Below are 22,138 nucleotides of genomic sequence, written 5' to 3'. Positions count from 1 at the left end.
ACAATCCGAGCAAAAATTTCTCTAATGTTATTATTTATTTCTTATTTCCTTTTATTTTTTTGCTGTTTTATAACTTTATTTGACCATCAGCAGTTAGTTCTCATCCACACTGACTGTCTGCAGATGTTTGAAAGTGGTAACAGGTACATCGGTAACCGAACTGCAGAGCTTGTTAGGGGAATCTTTGTTGTCATTACGTTTTCTAGACAACTGCAGGTGGATGTGTTATGGGACGTTCCTTATTCCTTTGTCACAGACAGCTTTGGTGGGCCTGGTATCCATGTACACATCTGGAATACCCATGTCCTTGATGGCAAATTCCTGAATCTCTTTGAGTGCCCTAGGGGCGTGCTTCTTGAAGCCCACGGTGTGGACACGCTTGTGAAGCTTGTGAACGTTGATGGTGTATTCTCAGGTCACCACTGTGTTGACGGCAGACAGCCCTTCTCCTTGCTGCCCTTCTTGGAGGGAGCCATCCTGCCAGACCCAAGTTGGAAAGGAAGTCATTTCCATTTCTTAAGTCAGCTTTGATGTTATATTTTACAGACACTTATTAATTACATATGCATTTTCAAATTGATTTGCAGAAATTTATTTCTTATGATTAAAAAAAATCTATCTATAATTAAATCCTCCTTTTCATTCCTAATATTATTTGGCCTTCTCTCTTTTTTTCTTAATCAGTCTTACAGGAATTGTGTCTATTGTATTAGTCACTTGTTTCATCAATCATCTCTATTGTTTATTTGCTGTTTTATTGATTTTTCTCTTATTTTTATTATTTCTCGCTATTTGAGAGGGGGAGGGTATTATTATGTTGTATTTTCCTGACTTCCTAGGTTGGATGCTGAACTCATTAATGTGCAATCTTTATTGTTATCTCATATACATATGTATTTAAGGAGATACATATCCCCTCAAGGATTGTTTTATTTTCATTCAGATTTCACAATATAGTGCTTTCACTGTAAGCCAATCCCTAATATTTTCTATTTTTCTCTGTCTTATTAAACATTTGCAGGTATAATTTTAGTTTTCAAACATCGGGGGCTGGCCCGGTGGCGCACTGCTACAGTGCGCCGCTTGGGAGCGTGGCGGCGCTCCCGCCGAGGGTTCGGATCCCACATACAGACCAGTTCCCGCTCACTGGCTGAGCGAGGTGCGGGCGCAACGCCGAGGGCTGAGATCCCCTAGCCGGTCCCGGTCCGGTCCGGGCGCGACACTGAGGGTTGCGATCCGTTGCCGGTCACGAAAAAAGACAAAAAGGAAAAAAAAAACAAAAAACAAACATCGGGATATCTTTTTGTTATGGTTTCCTCATTTTATTGTATTGTGATCAGAGAAAGTGGCCTATAAAATATTAATTCTTCACTCTGTGGGCAGACTTGCTTTATGACCTTGAATATTATCAACTTTCGTGTTTCCTTATTGCATGAAAAGAATGTCAATTTTCTGATTGTTTGATCAAACTTCTTAACTTTGTTATTCAATTATTTTACATGTTTACTAAACTTATGGCTGCTTGATTTAGTACCTATGGAGAGAAGAAAGATAAAATCCTTGGGAGGATTATGGATCCATCCTCTTTGGAATTGTCTCAAGTTTTGCTTTACATCAGGCGTCATCAAACTACAGTCTGTGGAGCAAATTTGGCCCACTCCTTATTTTTGTAAATAAAGTTTTATTGGAACACAGCCACATTCTTTTGTTTATGTATTGTTACGACTGCTTTCTCACTACAGTGGCAAGGAGTAGTGGAGACAGACACTGTATGGCCTGCAAAGTCTAAAATATTTACTATCTGTCCTTTTTGCAGGAAGTTTGCTGTCTCTGTATTATACAATCTGAGGATTATACCAATAGGATTAAAGAAGTTTAGAATTATGTCTTCCTTATAACATTTTCCTTGTTAATAATTTTTAATGATCCTCTTATTTATAATGATCCCTTTTGACTCAAAGTCTATTTTGTCTGATATTTATTAAGTGACATAAGATTTCTTTTGCTTACATATGTCCATCGGGAATGCATTTTAGCTGCAAGTAACAAAAGCCAACTACAGTAGCTGAAACAAACTGAGATATATTTTCTTTAAATAACAAAAATTCCAGAGTTAGGCAATTATTGGCATTATTTTAGCTGCTCTGTGATGCTGTCAGGTATGCAGGCTTCCTCTTTATTTCCTCTTCATCAGCATTAGCTTGTGGACCTTTGTGCTCATGTTTGTCATGTCAAGATTGCAAAAAAGCAGCTGCACTTTCGGGTATTGTGTCAATGTACCAGGCTGGAGAAAGGGAAAATGAAGAAATACTTCCCAGAAGCTTTCCCTTTACATCTCAGTTTCCAGAACTGGGTCACATGAACGCCTTTTCCCTAATCACTGACCAAAAGAAATGAGATTCCATGATTGGCCTAGACTAAATCATGCTTATTCTTTGGGGCTGGTACTTTTGCATTATGAAAAATAAAATGGGACTGAGGTAGAGACATCCCTGCTGGGACTAACAGATTCTGCCTGAAAAAAATCAGGATCCTGTAGCAGAGTGCAAAAGGTTTTAGAGCTCACTGTTGGTCAGAAAATGTACATATTCTGTCATATTTTTTATCTTTGCTTTCAATATGTCCATATTTTTGTTTTAGGTGTGTCTTCATGAACAGCATATAGCTGGATTGTGTGTTTTCATTCACTCTGACAATCTGTTAACTGGTAAAATTGACCCATTTACATTTTTTGTGATCGTCAGCATTTTAAATTTATTTCTACCATCTTATTTTGTGTTTTCCATTTATTATGTATATACTCAATAGCTATCTATTGCTGGGTAACAAATTACCACCAAACAACAAATATTTATTATATCACACAGTTTCTTAGGGTCTAGAATCTAGGAGCTGTGTAGCTAGGTGGCTCTGGCTCAGACTCTTCTGGAGGTTGCAGTCAAGCTGCAGCCATCTGAGGGACCTGCTGAGGACTTGCTTCCAAGTTCACTCACATGGCTGGTGGCAGGAGGCTTCAGTTTCTCACCACATGGGCCTCTCTGTAAGGCAGCTCATCACAGGGCTTCCCTTATGATCCAAGGTAGAGAGAGAGCACAGAGAGACCACAACCAAAATGGAAGCCACAGACCTTTCTCTTTTTTTCCTTTTTTCTTTTTTTTAATAAAAGATGACTGGTAAGGGGATCTTAACCGTTGGTGTGGTGTTGTTAGCACCACGCTCTCCCAAGTGAGCCACAGGCTGGCCCTGCCACAGACCTTTTCTAATATGGGTCACCAGATTTAGCAAATAACAATACAGGATGCCCAGTTAAATTTGAATTTCAGAGAATATTTAAGTATTTTGCATAGACACACATATTAAAAAATTATTCATTGTGAGGGCTGGCCCATGGCTCACTTGGGAGAGTGTGGTGCTGAAGACACCAAGGCCCAGGGTTCAGATCCCTATATAGGGATGGCCGGTTCGCTCACTTGGGAGAGTGTGGTGCTGACAACAACAAGTCAAGGGTTGAGGTCCCCTTACTGGTCATCTTTAAAAAATAGAATTTATTCATTGCTTATTTGAGATTCAATTCTGGCTGGGCTTTCTCTGTTTTATCTGATGTCTTAGTCCATTTTGTGCCACTATAACAGAATATCAGAGACTGGGTAATTTTTAATAAACAGAAATGTATTTGGCCCACAGTTCTGGAGGCTGGGAAGTCCAAGATCAAGGGGCCATATCTTGTGAGGGCCTTCTTGCTGTGTCCTAACAGGACAGAAGGCATCACGTGGTGGCAGAGTACGAGAGAGGGGGGCCTAACTTGCTTTTATAACAAACCCACTCTCACAATAATGAACCCACTACCAAGATAAGGACGTTAACCCATTCATGAGGGGAGAGCCTGCATGACCTAATCACCTCCTGAAGGTCCCACTTCCCAACACTGTTGCATTGGGGATTAAGTTTCCAACACATGAACTCTTGGGGACACATAGCATCTGGTAACCTTATTTATAACCTAACCTTGGATGCAGGACTGACTACATAATTTGTGGTCAGTAAAAAATTATTAATAATTTCAAGTCAGCAAGAATAAATCATTAAACCAAGCTTAGAGCACTTGTGAGGAGGTCACCTATAAAATCAGCCCTCCTTGCAAGTGACATACCATCACTTCTGCCATATTCTATTGGACAGAAACAAGTCACTAAGTCCAGCTGGCACATTATGGGGGCCTCTACACAACGGCATGGGACCCAGGAGGCAGGGACCATTGGGATCATCTTGGAGACCGGTAACAGCACCAAGTTTTCCTTTGCTGCTTTTGTTGTTTCCTGCCTAGTGGTGGATTGATGGGATTTTCCTCATTCCCTTTGTTTCCTCTCTCCTGGTTTGGAAGACTTTCTATTTCTGTCGTTTCATTCATCATCCTTCAATTTTTTTTTTTTCCTTTTTGTCTTTTTTTACTGACTGGTAACGGGATCGCAACCCTCGATGTCGTGCCCGTACCGGGGACCGGCAACGGGATCACAACCCTTGGTGTTGCGCCTGCACCGCGCTCAGCCAGTGAGCGGAACCGGTCTCCACGTGGGATCCGAACCCTCGGCGGGAGCGCCGCCACACTCCCAAGCGGCGCACTCTCCAGCGCGCCACTGGGCCGGCCCATCATCCTTCAATTTTTTTTTTTTTTTTTATGACCGGTAAGGGGATCTCAACCCTTGGCTTGGTGTTGTCAGCACCACGCTCAGCCAGTGAGCAAACTGGCCATCCCATATATGGGATCCGAACCCGTGGCCTTGGTGTTATCAACACCGCACTCTACCGAGTGAGCCACAGGCCGGCCCCATCCTTCAATTTTTAACACGCATACTTCAGTTGACAAAGTCAAGTTAATATCTTCTAGAACAATCATAGAATGCTTTTGACCTCCGATCATAGTTTCCTGCCTGTCAGTTTACTGTTTTCCAGTTTTTTAGTATTACCTTTTGTTTTTTTAACCAACCTTTAAATTTTTTTCTTATAAAGTCTGTTTGTTTGAATTTCTGACATTTAATAATTGTTTTGCTCTCTGCTTCTTTTTGCAAACTACTTCTTCCTTAAGAGTTTATTTCCTGGCTTTTTCCTAGCCATATTTTGCCAGAACCGGATGTCTCCGTGGTGTTTTCTAGAGATTTTTTAAAACCTTGACTGCATCTCTAGTTATTCTTTTTGTTCCCAATATTGTGTGTTTTGTGCTAATGGTTTATTTTATTAAGGCTTTTAAAAGGATTAACTGAACTTTGTGTTGTTTTCTGTATCATCATTTTCTGTTTTATCTTTATTATTTTCTTCCTTTTACTCTCTTTGGGTTTTATGATTGTCTCTTCCCAGTGCCTTGAATTGGATGTTTAATTCATTGGTTGCCAATTCCTCCTGTTCTTAATAAAGGCATTGAAGGCCATAATTTTTCCTTCAAGTTCCACTTTAGCTTATTACTATTCAGCTTTAAATATCTTGTACTTTCCATTATAATTTTCTCCCTACCCCATGAATTATTTAGAAATGAGTTAAGTTACTGAACATATTGGATTTCCTTGGCCAAGTTTTTATTGTTGATTTCTAATTTTATTATATTAGGATTAGAGAATGTGACTGAATGATGTTGATTCTTAGAATAGATTTTAGACTTCCTTTATTGCCAAGTAGGCAGTATTTTATTTATTTATCTATTTATTTATTTTCTTTTTTAGGGGATCGTAACCCTTGACTTGGTGTTGTCAGCACCACATTCTCCCAAGTGAGCCACGGGCTGGCCCTATAGGGAGTATTTTTTAAAAATGTTCCACATGAGCTTGAAAACAATGAGTATTCTGGGGGGGGAGAGGGTAAGGTTTATGTTTATCTATTAGATCAAACACCTTAATTATGTTGTTCAAACTTCTATATCTTTACTAATGTTTTGCTACTTGATCCATTGGCTTTAAGAAAGTTTAATTAAAATTTCCCACTCTCTTTATAGATTTGTAATTCTTTCCTTGCAATCCTGCCAGATTTGCTTTATAAGTTTCCCCAAAATAAATATGGGCTGCCGGTTACATATAAGTTCGTGATTATTATGTCTTCTTGGCAGATGTTTCCTGTTATGAGCGCATTAGTTAGGTTATGGGTTAGGCTGCTGTTACAAAAGACCCTAAAAAGCAGTGGTTTAAATAAGATAGAAATTTATTTCCTGTTCAAATGAAAGTCCGCCGCCTAAGTTCCCTGCCCTCTAGCTTCTTGTGGAATTTGGTAAATGGGGAGCCCAGCAGAAGATGAAAGGGAAGGAAGAGAGGAAGGTTGAGTTATTTATTCCCAGTTCCTTCACCAGCAGGTCACCTCTGCTTAAAATGACTCTCTCCTTCAGAGTTCTGGTGACCTCTCCCTCCCCATGGTTCAGCAGGCCTCAGGGAAGCAACAGCCATGCTGCTACTAGCCCCAAAGTCCTGCACTCTCTCCTGTGACCCACCCCCAACCTGCTACTGTTTGAAAATAAACTCTGCCCAAATTCTCCAAATTAGAGTTCACCATCTGTTTCCTATTGAGACCCTGAGTGATGCAGCCTGGCATCATGTTTTTAAAAGTCACTGATTCTGAATGCCTTTAGGCAAGTATGCATTCTCCAGTACATGCTGGGCACAGACCTCCCTACTCCCTATTCTCTGGCACTCCTGGCCCACTCATGCATCTGCCTAGTCCTGTAGGCATTTCAGGCTGAGTCCTGGGCTTATGGCCCCTGACTAAGAGAGGCCCCCACATCCAGGCCAGGTCTCCAGGGCACCATCCTGCCATGGGGAAAGAAACTACTCAAAGTCCATCTCAATACCAGGTTTGCTTGGCCTCGGGCCTCCCTGGACAATACTCAGCATCTCAGAATCACAAGGACTCATCTTTGTCCGTAGATACTTTACTACTTTAGATGGGACAGTACTTTTGCCCTGGTGCCTGTCAGCTTCTCCAGGAGCCAGAGTAAGCCTGGCCCTTTGAGGTGACTACACATCTCTGCTCTCATGCACTGGGTACTGATTTTTTCAGTCTAATTCTCAGTGAGCAAGCTTGTTTCCTCATTCTTAGGGAATTTCTCATCTAAGGCAGCTCCCACACAGAAATAACAAAATAAATAACTATTCCCATTTTACAGACTGGGAAACTGAGTTTTGGGGTGCAAAGGGACCGTCAAGGTGTCCAGTGGAGCTGGAACTTGAACCTCGGTCTGTGTGGCTCTGAGGGAAATGCTTTCTGAGGGAGGTGGCTTCTCTCTGTCCCTTCTGTCTGCTGCAGCGGGGTGAGATGTGGCTTCAGCCACCAGGGGGCACTGCTGCCACTGCTGTGAGAGTCCACATCTTCTCATTTTCTCCATTCTCCAAACAAGGAGCTCAGGTGTCTTTTCTGTATCAATACGTTTTAGGCAAAACTGAGAGCAGAGGGGGGGAGGCACAGCCCTGCTCTCAGGCAGGCTACATCAGGAAGGGGCATGGACAAGTGCAATGCTGGCCTGTGACTGAGGAGGTGGCGTGAGGGTGGATATCAATACGTTTTAGGCAAAACTGAGAGCAGAGGGGGGGAGGCACAGCCCTGCTCTCAGGCAGGCTACGTCAGGAAGGGGCATGGACAAGTGCAATGCTGGCCTGTGACTGAGGAGGTGGCGTGAGGGTGGGGGCTCAGAGGATGGATGATGACACTCCAGGGGAGTCAAAAAAGATTCTCAGAGGATGTTTTTGAACTTGACTGTACAGGGTTAGCAGTGATTTGACTCCTGTTCTGCAGACACTGACACCTCCCTGCGGCCCCAAGCCAAGCCTACCCGAGTGTTCCGTAACCCCTGCCACTCCCCTCCGTTTTTGAACTTGACTGTACAGGGTTAGCAGTGATTTGACTCCTGTTCTGCAGACACTGCCACCTCCCTGCGGCCCCAAGCCAAGCCTACCCGAGTGTTCCGTAACCCCTGCCACTCCCCTCCCCCCAGGTGCACCTTGATCACCAGCTTCTGTGAGCCCCAAACTTCAGGTCCAGGCTGTCTGTGCAGAGTCGGAGGCCAAAGAGTCTGCCTGGGTCCAAGCTGAAGAGTGGCTGTGTGTGCACCTGAACACAGTTTAGGGAAAGCTCAGGCTTTGGAGTCCAAGAAATGAGGTTCCCCAACACTTCCTAGCCATGTGTCCCTGGGCAAGTCCTTTCACCTCCCCCACCTCCACCCCCAGCCTCAGTTTCCTCCCTGTAAAGAGAGGGTAATAACAGCCCTTAGGTAAGTGCGTGTCTTCAGTGAGGCTCACCTGGCACCCATCTCTCTGCTCTATTAGCTGGCATATTCTGTTAACCATCTCATCCCAGCCCATGGTGGGAACCACACTGCAGCCCCCGGGGGCAGGAAGCAGGATGCTCTCCTGGAAGGCCCGCTCAGACCCAACCTTGTTCTACCTTGGGAAGAGACTGCCTTGGATGTTGGTGTCAGAGCCACAGGATTTTCATGAGGTGGGGTCTGCATCTAGCTCCACCACTTCTTGGCTGTGTGACATGACAAGTCACACCCCCCACCCCCCCATGAGCCTCCATCTCCTTAGCTGTCAAATGGCCGTAATCGTAGTCCCTAGCTGTTGTGGACACACCTCTGCTCTCTGTTCAGGATTCCTCCTTTCCCCTCAAACAGCAACCTCCCCTTCTTTGGGGATCTCCTCCTCCGCCAAACACTGGTTCAGCAGGGCTGTCTTGGCTTCTATGACCCTGTCCCTTGGCCATAGGTGATTGGCCCCCAGGTGGACACCTGACTAGAGCCAGGCCAATCAGAAGACTTCCCTGTTTTGAATCAGAAAATGTCTGGGAAAGTGGCTGTGGGCTGGGAGGCTCAGGAGTCATCAGGCACATGTCCTTCCTCATGACAGAGTTAGTCTAGAGAGAAAGGCAGAAAACGGAGACGGAAAGACAAAGAGATGTGTCCTGGCAGTTTTGGAGTACCTGGCACCAGCTGTGCCTGGGCCCACTAGCCCTCCTTGTCACTGAAAGGTTCACCCCTCCCTTAGATTCTGGGAATTTCCTTGCTGGTTGGCATTGGGTTTGTAGAGATTCTACCCACATCTCCACAGGGATGTGGGTAGAATCCCATGGGCTAAAGTGCATGAAACGCTCAGTCTGAGGCCTGGCCCATTGCAGGCTCAGTAGGCACGAATTCCTTTCCCTTAATGGGCACCGGGCAAAGTTTGGCAAGATACCAGGAAGATGTGAGGCATCAGCACTGGTGAAGTGATGTAGCTTAGCAGCCCCTGGGAGATTATAGAGTCAGGTGCCTTGGGACCCCGTGGAGCCCCTCAGGAGACCAGAATGAATGCCCAAGTGGGACATTTGATGGCCAGGAAAGGATGGGGCTGAGAAAAAAAATCCCTTCCCCATCCATTTGGGGGAGGAGAAGTTGTCAACTGGCACTCCCTTTGTGCCACAGATGTATGCTGGGGACCCTGGAGATCCAGAAGATGAGTGCCAGGAAAGGCTTTCCAGAGGGTTAGGGTTAGGGTTAGGGTTTTGAAAGATCTTTCCAGACAGGGAGAGGGCTTGAGAAGGGACACTGGACTATCACTCTCAATCTTAACTGCTACCATTAGTACAGAGCTGATAGGATGAGGATTTTGCCTGGGTTTGAATCCTGTCCTAACCACCTATGCTGTTTGACCTTCGACAACTTATTTACTGCTTTCTCTCTGTTTCTCTCATCTGCAAAATAAGGCAATAGGGTTTTTGTTTGTTTTGGGGTTTTTTAATGCTTAAACAAGATGATATATGTAAAGCACTCAGAACAGTAAGCTGGCAGAGACTGGTGGCTAACTGCTTAGTTCATTATGAAAAGCCTATACATTATCAAGTCCAAATGACCGTAGCTGTTACCATTTATTGGGCCCTTAATAAGTTCCAAGCACTGAGCTAAATGCTTAGCATGCTTTGACTCATTTAATCCTCCCACCAACCCCAGGAGGTAGGTGACTACTATTATCCCCATTAAAGATGAAAAAGCTGTCCAATATTACACACAGCCAGTGCCCATCAAACACAGCAGGGGGTCCAGCCCAGCTTTGTTTAACGACCCATGCATGCCCTTGGCCCAGAGAAAGGAGGGGACTAGCCCCAGGACACACAGCAAGGGCTAGGCTGCCAGGATTTCTTTATAGACCCATTCAAGGGCACTCATCTGGTGGCGGGCGCTTGAGGTTTGCTCCACTCTTTATAACAACACACCCCTCAGCAACATCCGAGATCCAGGGGTGGCTGACGGAGGTCGCTGGGCACCCGCTCAGGCCTCCCCACCCTCTCCCACTTGAGGGCGGGCCCGGGAACCAGGCTGAGGCAGGGCAGGGCCGGCGTCCCTGCAGGGCTCGAGACCGGCCGCGCCCCGGCCCCGGCCCTCCCCGCCCCCCACCGCGTCCGCAGAAGGTCCTTGGAGAAAATTCCAGCCTCGCCCGGCCGAGCAGCCCCTGGCCGGGGTTTTTCCAGCCGGCGCGGCCCGGGCCCGAGGGCTCCCCGCCCGGCCGCTTCCCGGGGCCGCCCGCTGGCCTTGGCTCCTCGGGGACGGGCGGGCCGGCCAGGGGACCCGGGCTCGGGACGTCCTGGCAAACAGGAAACGAGACAAAGGCGGCCGCTTATCGGGCCGCCGCGCATTCCTTTCAGGTGATGTCCGCGCGCGGCCGCCGGGGGTGACGCAGTCGGCGCTGAGGGCCTGCCACGGTCCCCTGGGGGAGGACCTCCCGGTCGCCTCCCCTCAGTGACTCCTGCGGCTGCCCCTGCCTCCCCTGGCCGCTGGAAGTTGGGACGAGGAGGAGCCCTGCGCTCGGGGACACCCTCCCCGGGCACAGCCCCCTGAGTTCCTGGAAAGGAAGGCACCAGACTGGCCTCTGTGCCTAGAGGGACAGGCGGCTGGCGACTCGGGAAGGAGGTGCAGGGGGAAGAAGGGGTCCACACGCTGCAAGGCCACCGTATAGCAGCAGGGGAATGCGGTGGGTACCAGGACTCACTAATGAACCAGACCCAGTGCCTGCCCTCAAAGAACTTCCAGCATAATGGGGGAGGCAGGGAGACACCCACATAAGCGAAATACTGGGTGAAAGCACAGAGTGCATATGAGGTGACGGAGGGGCAGAGGTGGTTTGGGGGAGCGTGGGTTCCCCTGCACAGCACCTGGCACATCACTAGCCCTCCAAAGGTTAGTGTCTGGATAAAGGAACCTGGAGGTGGCTTTGAAATAGGAGTGGGTGGCATGGAAGGGCATCTGGACTGGGAACAGCGTGTGCAAATGCCTGGTGGCCTGTGGGTGTCCTGGACATTTGAGGAGCAGTGAGGACTCCAGAGTTGCCCGGTACAGGGTTTAGAAGCTGGTGAAGAGGCTGGTGGGGCAGGTCCTACTGGCCTTGAAAGGCAGACTGAGGCTGGGCTTCTTCGGCTGGCACTGGGAGCCTGGAGAGGTGGGTGGGGAGTGGGCTCAGCTTGGCCCAGGGGCAGGGGATGGAGAGGGGACCCCCTTGCCTCAGTGGCTTGGAGAGGCTGATCTGCAGAGACAGAGGCTCCAGCTTCTGTGGACCGTGCCCCCCTTGCCTGCTGGGCACTGGCTTCAGTTCTGCTGATTGGTGGGCTGGGCTCGCCCTTTAGGAGGTGCTGACTGACTCAGCGTCTGAGAGGTGGTTCCCACGGCTCATGTTTCTCCAGGGCCAAAGGCTGTGCCATCCATGCCCCGCCTCCAAGTGGGTCAGTGCCCAGGGCACTGATAATTAGGCTGAATGGAGGCTAAGATTTCTAGTCCACCCACTCCTGCCAATCAACAACACCCCAGGCAGTCCTTTCTGCTGTCTGACCACGCGCCACCCCAACTCTGGCCCAGCTTTTCACTTCCGGTGGTTCCAGGGGACTGCAGTTATCAATACTTTGGTTTTATTTTAAAACAGTGAACACAAAAATAAATATCTTTGAAGAATAAGAATACAGGGGTGGGGTGGTGGGGCTGGAGACTTGAGGGCATCCCACCATCGGTGGTCCTGGGATCCGGGATCTGCAGGCCCTGCTCCTCCTGGGCCAGGCCCTGCCCTGTCCCCACTGGGAGGTCTGGGGGCTCCACCAGCCTCGCCTGCCCGCGGCTCCCAGGCCGGGCGCTGTGTCAGCGGAACCCACGCCGGGATTAGTGCACTGGCGCCTGCCTGCACCCAGGCTCCGTCGGGTGGGGCGGGGGGCGCCATCCCATGGGGGGCTCTTCCACTGGCCGCCCTCAGCCAGGACCCCGGGCTGGGCGTGGCATGGTGCCGGCAGCCTCAGTGGTGACCCATGTCCTCCATGCCCACGCGGCCCCAGACGCCCAGCACAAAGCTCTCGATGTCGCACTCGTTGGTGCCACGCAGGATGCGGAAGTGGCCCTTCTCACCCCAGGCTGGGCCCCATGAGTTGGCAGCCGTCTGGGAATGAGGAGGGGCCATGAGGAGAATGGGAGTGGGGTGAAGAGACGAGGGGGCAGGGGAAAGGGAATAGCACACTGCTGAGGGACTCACCCAGTATTTGAGCGTCCTTCCATCAGGCAGCGTCTCCTGTCCCCACCTGTGGGCAGAGAGGTCGGAGAAAGGGTGCGATAGCGGCCTCGGGGCACACTGCTGAGGGACTCACCCAGTATTTGAGCGTCCTTCCATCAGGCAGCGTCTCCTGTCAATAGCACACTGCTGAGGGACTCACCCAGTATTTGAGCGTCCTTCCATCAGGCAGCGTCTCCTGTCCCCACCTGTGGGCAGAGAGGTCGGAGAAAGGGTGCTGATTCCACCTGTTCTCAGGGGCTCTAACCCCTGGGGCCTTCCCCATCCAGGCCCTGCTGCCTTTTGAAAACTTGGGTACACCTTTAGGACTTGGGCAAGTCTCTGTCCCTCTCTGCACCTCCCTCAGTCTCCACATCTGTGAGTCTGTGTACCTAAGCCTCACATGAGGAGAAGGCACCTACTAAGAGGATAGGGGAGGGGGTGAGCAGAAGAGGAGGGACCCGCATGCTGGGAACGGTTCTGTGGGACCTCATACATCTGTCTGCCCTCCTTCACCTGGGGAGCCAGGGAGGCAGGGTGGTTGCCAAGAATCAGAAGGAAGAGACTCGGAGCACGTGGGTACATTAGAGGCCCCAAATTCCCACTGCAAAGTATATTATTGATTTCCATGAAATCAATGACTCTAACATCTCCTGTTATATCAGATGGGGAAACTGAGGTCTGTGGAAGTGACCTGCCCAGATCACTCGGTGAGTTAGTAAGAGGTGTCATGGGTGTGGAGATGCGCAGAGGTTGGGCAGCCCTTGAATCCTTGTCGATATTTCATTGAGGTTGTGTTATCTTAATGTGTAAGGAAGGAACAGTTCCTAGAAAACCTTCAAAGGCTCCCAACTCCCTGTGTGACCCAGGGCAAGTCCCTCCTCTTTCTGAATCTTGGTTTCCTCCTTTTTGAAATGGAAGAGTGGCCGGCCCGTGGCTCACTCGGGAGAGTGTGGTGCCGATAACACCAAGGTCACGGGTTCGGATCCCATATAGGGATGGCCGGTTAGCTCACTGGGTGAGCGTGGTGCTGACAACACCAAGTCAAGGGTTAAGGTCCCCTTACCGGCCATCTGTTAAAAAAAAAAAAAAAAAAAGAAATGGAAGAGCAACCCTGGCTTTGCAGCAGGCTCCAGATCCCCCAGTGCAAACCCTTTTGCTACCAACCCCTCTCTGCCCACAAGCCCCTTACCCTGTGATCTTGACCGAGTGGGTCCCGTGCCGGCGGTATTGCTCCGGCCTCCCAAGGCTCACTGGTGTGTGGCTGTAGATGCCACCCTGGTACAGGAAGAAGTCTTCGTGCACCTCCATGAGGGCTGTAGGCAGAGGTTGAAATAGGGCCCACTCAGCCCATCAGCACTGGCACTGATGCCCGAGTCTGTTGACGTGCCCAGACACCAGGGCCTCTCCATACTGAGACTCTAAGTGCCCCCTCCAGGTGCTGCCTGCAGGGAGGAGATGTGGTCCTCCCGACTCCTGCCCCCACTAGACTTGCGGCTCAGTGCTGTACTTGTGCTGTTGTGCCCAGTCTCAAGTAGCACAAGCTTCTGGAACCAGGGGCAGGATGAGGGGCAGTTACCTTGGACAGGGCCATTCTCCATCAGCTCCTTCATGATCTCCTTCTCCTGGGGGTGAGGGATGGGGAAGAGCATCCATAAGGTGTGAGGCTCCAGCCTGTGGCCAAGCTAACTCCCCCACCTCAGCCCTCCACGCAAGTGCAGACTTACATCGGAGCCGAGACGGTAGGCGGGAGTGACCTGGTAGATGTCATTGGCATGGACATAGCTATTGGGGCAGCGGGCAGTGGCCTGGCGCTTGCCCCGGCCCATGGCCCGGCTGTGCATCATGCAGCGGGGCTCAGGGCCAGCCTCGTCCCTCTCCCGGCCCGAGAATGGGTAGCAGTGGTCAGACACAACCCTGGAGAGGCAGCGGGAGGGAGCAGGAGCAGAGTGACTCAGTGCACCTGGCCCAGACCCTGCCCACAGGGTGCCTTGCCCTCTTCCCTGCCCACACCCCTGCTGCATACCCTCGACGCCGCAGGAACCACCAGGCACCATCGAGACGCCCCCCGTGGCAGCCCTGCTGATGGTGGGTGTCACAGGACAGCAGGTTCTGGGGTGACAGGACAGGCGTCATGTGTCCCAGGGAATGGATTGAGACACGATCGGATGCCACGGCTGGCAGGGGAGGCAGAGAGGCCATCAGGGGGCTCAGGCCTTGGCCCTTCCTTCCCAGTGTGCCAGCCCCTGCCCTGGGACATACCTGCTGTGGAGAAGGCCCAGGAGCCTGCACAGTTGCCCTGGTCGAGAGGCTCGTGGATCATGTTGGGCCACTTTTCAGAGGCCTCGAAGGCCGTGGGCAGCACCTCCCCTGGGCCCAGCACTGTCTGCAAGGCAAAAGTTGCCCTGTCTGGCCTGCCCTGCCCCTACCTGCCTCTCAGGGGCCCGTTGGCACTGGAGGGCCACCCAGAGTCCAGGACCTTCTACAGCTGCGGGATTCCAGCTACCTCCAACTTTGACTTGAGTGGAAGAAACAAGCACCATTTAGTGCCTCCCAAGTATCACTTCAGAGGTGATCAGTCCTGTTTTACAGATGAGGCAACTGAGGCCAGGAACAGGGGAGTGGCTAGGCCAGGGTCACTCAGCTCTCCATTCTCAGCCCTGCCTCTTTCCTCTGTACCTTCTCATCTGCCACACCCTTCTTCTTTGCCAAGGCCTTGGGCTTCAGGTCCCAAAGGACTGGGGCGGGAAGAGGAGTAGGGTCCCATGACCAGGCAGGCCGCCAAGGCAAACAGCAGGCGGCAGAAAAAAGCCAGAAGCCCAGGGGAGCAAGGGCAGGGGCTGGTCACCCCAGCCTTGGGCCAAAGTCGCTCTGCAGGGAGGGCCAGTCTTGCCAGCCTCTGCCTCCCGCTGCCTGTCACTGATGAGCAGATCCTCCAGCATGGGCCCCAATCAAGCCCTGCCGAAGCAAACGTCCCTTCCTCACCCCTTCACTGTTCAGAGCTGGTTCCCTTTTCTCCCCCTAAAGGGTCCCAGTGGTGGGAAGGGAGAAGTCCTCTTCTCCCTTGGGGTTCCACTGAGTCAGCATTTATTTCCGAGAATTACTGCTCTCTGGCTGAGCTGGAGGAGTGTCTGTCCCTCCCTTCCCAAAATACCAAGGTGACCTCGTGGCCCTTTGGGCCCTGACCCAGCTGTACTGGGACGAACAGCATTTTTCCCAGGCTGAGGAGGTCAGGAGGGCCTGATGTCAGGACCACAAAACTCTGAATTTAAGCATCAGTTCTTCCAGTGCAGCACATCTTGTTATAGGCAGGAAACAAAGGCCCAGAGAAGGTGAGTAACTTGCCCAGGGGCACACAGCCTTGGTAGAGGTGAGGTCCAGGCCCTTGGAGGAGCAGTGCACAGGGTGCAAGTGTCCTGAGGTTCTAAGCCACGGGGAGATGGTGGGATTGTGGGCAAGGATGGACTTACATAAATCTCATTCATGTTCATGACAGAGGAAGATGGGCGGATGGTGCCCAGGCGGTAGCGAATGCCCTCATCCAGGGTCATGCCCCAGAAAGCGCTGTGGTTTCCAGCCCGCCACCTGAAGGAGAGGGGATGGAAGGAAGTCACAGATCTGCCAAGGCTGGGGGTCCTGGGGATATGTGTGCATGTGGGTGAGAGAGACGCAGAGTGCATGTGAGTGCAGGACCTGCATCTCGTGCAGAGTGTACGAGTATGTGTGTATGTGCGTGCGTGCGTGCACTCGTGCCTGCTGGGGGCACATCCACGGCCTCTCACCCGTAGTTGCCCTGGTTGATGGTGTTGATCATGTCTGGGTCCACCAGGCATGGCTCCTGGTCACACTCCCACTGCCCTTTCTCCTGACAGGTGCTGGTGAGAAAAGGAGGGAAGGAAGGGGTGAGTGGGGGAATGAGGACCCTCTGAAGGGATGAGGACTCAGAGGTCAGCATGGGCCTGGGATTCTGTATCAGTGACTCTGGGTTAACCCCTAGATGATTCCATCCAGGTTGGTGGCTTTAAACATCAGCTTCAAGTTCACGATTCTCATGTTTCCATCTGCCACCCAGATCTCTGCTGAACTCCAGAGTCAAGGATCTCACGCTAATCAACATCACCACTGGGGTGTCTAAGAACAGATCAAGTTTAACACACCCCAAACCAAATTCCTGATCACCATCACTCCCATGCTTGCCAGCAAGCGGCAACTCCATCCTTCCTGGAGCTCAGGCCAGAAACCTAGGACTCGTCCTTGAATTTCTCTCATATACCAATCCAATTCATCAATAAATCTGGTTGGGTCCACCTTAAAACACATCCAGGTTCTAAACCGTGCCTCACTCTCTCCTGCGGCCACCACGGTCCAATCACCTTCCACCTCGATTACTGCTGTAGCCTCCTCAAAGTCCTCCCACATCTGCCCTGCGCCCCCCTCCCCCCCAGTATATTTTTAACGCAGCTGCAGAGTGACCCGGCTAAACCTAAGTCATATCATGTCATTCCTCTGCCCAGAACCCTCCACAGGCTTCACATCACAGAATAAGAGCCAAAGTCTTTACGGTGATGGTGACAACAAGGCTCTGCGTGATCTGTCCTCTTGTCCCCTCTCTGACCCCCTCCTCCTAGTCCTGGTTTCCAGGCTGCAGCTAGGCTGGCCCCCTGGAGGTGCACACCAGCCACGCTCCTGCCCCAGGGACCTTGAGCTGCTCTTCCTCCACATCTCGTGGCTCACTCTCATTTCTTCCAAGTCTTTATTCAAATGTCACCTTCTCAGGTAGCCCTCCTCTGGCCACCCTATCTTAAAATTCAACATCCTCCACACTTTCTGTCCTGTGTTCCTGTTTTGTTTTGTTTTCTTAGCATGCCATCACTGTCTGACATACTCCATATTTAGTTATTTATGTCGTTTGTACCTGTTTTCTCATAGACTCTAAGTTCCTTGAGGGCAGGTATTGTTTGGTATCTTCGGTGCCTAAGAAAATAAAATTTAGCACATAGTAGGCACCCAGTAAATATCGGTTGAATGAATGAATGGCTGAGTCAGTATAGTCCAGTGACTGAGAGCATGGTTCTGGAATTCAAACTCTGGGTTCCAATCCTAGCCAACTACTCGTGTGACCTTAGGAAAGTTATTTAAAACTCTCCCTCAGTGTCCTTGTCAGTAAAATGAGGATAATAATAGTACCCCTTTCTAGGGATTAAATGGCAAGCTTGTAAAGCGTTTAGCATCGGGCCTGGTCCATTGTTAAATGCTCAGGATTGGTATCTAATACTATTGTTCTTGTTACAGGAACCCCAGACCCCCCTTCTCGTGAGCTTCAGACTCGAATCCAGCTGACCTGCTGACACCCCTGGATGTGCAAAAGGCATCTCAAACTTAAAATAGCCCAAACGGCCTTCCCCCAAACTGACTCCTCCCTAACGTCCTCAACTCGGAAAATGGCACCAGTTCTTCTCATCAGAACACTGTCAGGTCTGTGGTGTCCCCCCACGTGTCCCCCTTCAACAGGCCTGGGGATGGCACCTCATGAATCCGTCAGCCTCTCACCCCTCCACTGCCCCCTGCCCAAGTCCCTTGTCACCTCTCACCTGGACCACGGCAGTGGCTTTCTAATCAAGTTCCCTACCTCCCTGTGATTCTTCACCCCCACCCAACAATCCATTCTCTACCTACACTACAGCCAGAGAGAACTTTGAACAATGGAAATCAACTGTGTGCTCTCTATGTGGCTTCCTATGACACTTAGAACGAAATACAAAATCCTCGGCACAGCTTATAAGACCCGTGGCATGTGGCCCGCACCTCCTCAGGGCCTCCCCTCCCCAGATGTCACCTAAATGAGCTTGGTGGTCCCACCCCAAGCTGTTCCCTCGGCCTGGGTCTGGTCGCTCGCCTCTCTTCTATCCATGTCCTTAGTATTGGCATAAATGTCCCCCCCTCAAAGTGGCCTCCCCTCACCTTCTCCCCACTCTAAACTAGGCTCCCCCATTTTCCTCTCTTTTCCCCTCTAACACCTATAGCAGCTTGTAACGACAGATTTATTTGTTGTTTTTCCATGTCTTTCACCCTTAGGCTAGAAGCTCCAGTGGGACAAGGACTGTGTCTGTCGAGTGGTGGCTGTGTCTCCTGCGTCCTGCACAATGCCTATTACACAAGAGAGTTTTAACAAATAGATGTCGACAGAAGGGCTGAATTCATTGAATTCTATGAATTCTACGTTGCGTTTACAAGCTCATAACTGTGCTATTACAAGATGCTAAACTGCCTCCTTCTGAGCTGGCCCGAGGCTCCCGCCTCCAATGTTGCCTTTTAAGGAGCCTCAAGGGCAGCAAACACCCAGTATGGCTGGGTCTTCGCTCAGGGAGCGGGCGGGGCACTCTCAGGGAGGGCGGGAGGAGTCTGCAGGGGGAGGGGACGTTCTCTTTGTCCTTCCTTTCACCCTCTGCACTCTGGGCACAGACTAGACTCTCTCCAAGCATCCCTCGAGGGCTCCCACGCCCTGGAAGGTGCACACGCTCTACTCATGTGTCAATGTACAGGGAACACAGCCACCCAGAGCTGTCCTGAGGAGAGGGCAGTGAGTTTTCAGTCCATTCCTGCCACCTCCTCCTTTTTCCCCAAGCTACCCAAAGTCTAGACAGGGCTGGTGGTAGCAGGTCCCAGCATCCCAGATGCAGGAACAGGAGTGGGAGAGTGTTAATCCCTCAATGACTGAGGCATCCCTCTAGGACTTGCAGACCCAGGCAGGCACACTCCTTCTGAACACGCACACAGTGGCGCACACACACTCACACCTCACACACTCACACGTTCTCACCCAGACACACGCCCAAACGCACCAGGCCCGCCTTTCACTATGACCCAGGCACGCCTCACCCCGGCGAGGCAATGGAAACAGCTTATGGGCAACGCATTCCACAAAGTGTCCTTCTCCCTGGGACCTCTAGGTCCCAAGCAAGAGGAAATGGGGGTGGAGTGGGTGCAGGGCTTCCCTCCAAGTCGCAGTGTCCCCATTATTTCCATTAAGGCATTCAAGGCTTTCTACCCAAGCCTTCCCCACTGCCCATCTCCATTGAGTAGGAGGGCACCCATGGCCCCTTCCTCCTCCTGCTGGGAATGGTGGGGGGAGGGGGCCGCATTCCAGGGAAGGCCCTGCCACAGGCTGGCTGGCCGCCAGCTCGGCCATCCCTGACCCTGATCCGGCCCAGGGCAGCGGATGCTGCAGTCAGAGCTTTCCTTCCTGGCGCCCCCTTCTCGGACTCTCCGGTGACAGCAAGAACAGTGGGAGGGGCAATAGCCCAGACCACGCCGGGAGTGGCAGAGAAGGACTTCCAGCTCAGGGGTGGCACCTGGCCCAGGCATCCATGGCTGACCACTGCCGGGGAATGTTGTTAGAATGTTGTTATATAAACTGACATGGTCAGTGTTAAAATTCCCGTGTTACAAATGAGGAAACTGAGGCTCAGAGAAGGGAAGACTTGTCCCCAGAATATGAGTGGCAGTGATAGGATTGGAACCAAGTCTGCCGGCCACAGGCAACCCCCTCCAGGACCCAAACACTCACCAACGGTTACAGTTGTCCTGGTAGGTTCCCAAGATTGGATAGACGCGACCCCCATGCATACATCCTGGTGGGGGGGAAGAGGAGAGGGGCGGAGTGAGGGCCAGAGGATGGGCTGAGATGGCCAGATCCAGGGTCACCTCAGTCACACACATGCACACACGCACGCACACACCCCTGCCCTCACTGAAACTAAAGCCAAGCTATAACTTAGGACATCTCCTGCAGGGTCACACGCCGACTGTTCCTTGCTTGGGAAGTTCTTCACTGATTTTAACTTGGATCCCTCTTGCTTCACTTGGATGCCAGCCACAACATTCCTGGGATCCTTTGTCATTTAAATGAGGTGGGGCTTGGAGATCCGGAGTAGGAGGGGCATGGGGAAGGTGAAGCCCAGGGAAGGTAAGAGACTCCCCTGAAATTACAGCACTTGGGGGTGACACCTCAGGTATCAGTCTCCTAGCCCAAAGCTCCACAGAACTGTGGGAAGGATTCTCCTACAGGACGGAGGCAGCAAGTGCGTGGAGAAGGAAGGGATGAGGGCTGAAGGCAGGACAGACTTGACCCACCTCCCAGGTGTGACCAGCCATCTCAGAGGGACAGAATCCAGAGCAAAGGCAGAAGAATGGCTAAGATGACCCTGACCAACCCCCGTGTGCTTTATCAGCCTGCGGGTGAGTCAGCAGGTGGGGCCAGGATCAGAACGGAGACAGGACTGGGAGAAAGGGCGGGAGGCTGCCCCTCCCCTGAGCCAGCCTAGAATCCCAACCAAGGATCTCTCAGTCTTGCTGGAGAGAGTCAAGTTAGGCCACAGCAGGGATCTCCCCGTGGGGAAGGGTCTCTCTCCGAGATCCTACAAAGCCTCCCCTGGAAACATTAATGCATCAGCTTTGCTCCTGAGCCTTGATGAGTTGGGGGAAGATGAAGCGACCCGCCTTCCTGACCATCTTGGTGCCCACCTTGAATGGGGGGAAAGGGAGGAGGCACGCCGAGGCAGAAGTCCCAGAAGTCAGGGCAGCAGTCGGAGATGGTGCGGTTGCAGAAGAGGTCACAGTAACAGGTGGCGCCCAGGTAGGGCAGGGCGCAGTCGTCAGCACGGCCGCGGCAGCACAGGTCCTGCTCCTGGCAGTACCGGCCACCCGCATCCCGGATGCCCCGCAGGTGCAGACCCGGTGCTAGCTCCCGGCGTCCACGACCTCGCCGGGCACCCAGGGCCACCTGGCCAGGCAGCAGCAACAACAGCAGCAGTCCCAGTGGACATCGCCACATGGTGCCTCCTGGGCCCAGGGAGGGCAGAAGTCAGGGGTCAGAAGTTGTGGGGAGCAGAGAGTCTTTGGCACACCAAGGACAGACCTCCCAGCTTTTTGGAGCTGTGATTCCAAGGGGGTCCAGTAGGGTGGGAGACCCTAATTCCTGAGTCCTCAAGCAGGACACAGGCAGAGGAGCCACAATTTGTATGCCCTGGTTTATAGACGGAAGGGGACTAGGCAGAAATGGAGCCCCTCCCTGACCTGCGTAGGGACCTTCAAAGACAGGAAATGGGGACTGGGACATTCTTGGTGCCCCCTGCCCAGCACCCATCCTTTGGACCCAAGGTCTCTCCTGTCCTGAGTCCTTCCTCCCCTCCGTGCTCTCCTGTCTCCCAGGTCTTTCCTGTCCTCCCCTCTTCTCTTCCTCTCTGTGTCCCTCTGCTCCCCTCCACTGTCCCTCTCTCTGCCATCCGTCTTGGTCCCTCTGCAAGCCCCCTCCTCCTCTCTGCTCCTTCTCTGGCTGCACCCTCTGCCCTCTGAGCAGAGAAGCTCCCTACCTGGTGAGGGGTGTGGGCTGGGCCCAGGCTGCACCAGCGCCTCCGCCTCCTGGCTCCGCCAGCGACCGCTGGACACTCAAAGTCAAGTCAGGAAGGCGGGGCGGGACCGCTTTTTGTACCGCCCCGCCTGTCCCCACGCCGCCCAGGGCTGCGGGAGGGAGGGGCCGGCTCATTCGCACCTGGAGCAGCCCTAACTCAGGACTGGGTCTTGAGGGGGAGGCGGGAGATTGAGCACGTGATTGTCCC

General features: G+C 51.7%; 1 protein-coding gene across 1 annotated transcript; it reads right to left on the bottom strand.

Annotated features, from left to right (window-relative positions):
* Positions 1–11,893: 11,893 nt before the first annotated feature.
* Positions 11,894–21,948, bottom strand: TINAGL1 (tubulointerstitial nephritis antigen-like 1). Its single transcript, XM_008581445.1, has 12 exons — positions 21,893–21,948; positions 21,045–21,362; positions 20,089–20,152; positions 16,304–16,396; positions 15,992–16,106; positions 14,784–14,907; positions 14,548–14,698; positions 14,249–14,438; positions 14,101–14,146; positions 13,714–13,837; positions 12,685–12,730; positions 11,894–12,413 (listed from the first exon to the last, which is right to left on the bottom strand). The coding sequence occupies exons 2-12, from the start codon at positions 21,352–21,354 to the stop codon at positions 12,273–12,275; spliced, it is 1,404 nt and encodes a 467-aa protein (XP_008579667.1). The 5' UTR covers positions 21,355–21,362; positions 21,893–21,948; the 3' UTR covers positions 11,894–12,272.
* Between the last annotated feature and the right edge of the window lie 190 nt (positions 21,949–22,138).

The sequence above is a fragment of the Galeopterus variegatus genome, unplaced genomic scaffold (genome assembly GCF_000696425.1).
Source record: "Galeopterus variegatus unplaced genomic scaffold, G_variegatus-3.0.2 Scaffold2359, whole genome shotgun sequence".
Taxonomy (NCBI): Eukaryota; Metazoa; Chordata; class Mammalia; order Dermoptera; family Cynocephalidae; genus Galeopterus; species Galeopterus variegatus.
The sequence above is the reverse complement of the archived record's forward strand: the minus strand, read 5'-3'. Positions and strand labels throughout refer to the sequence as shown.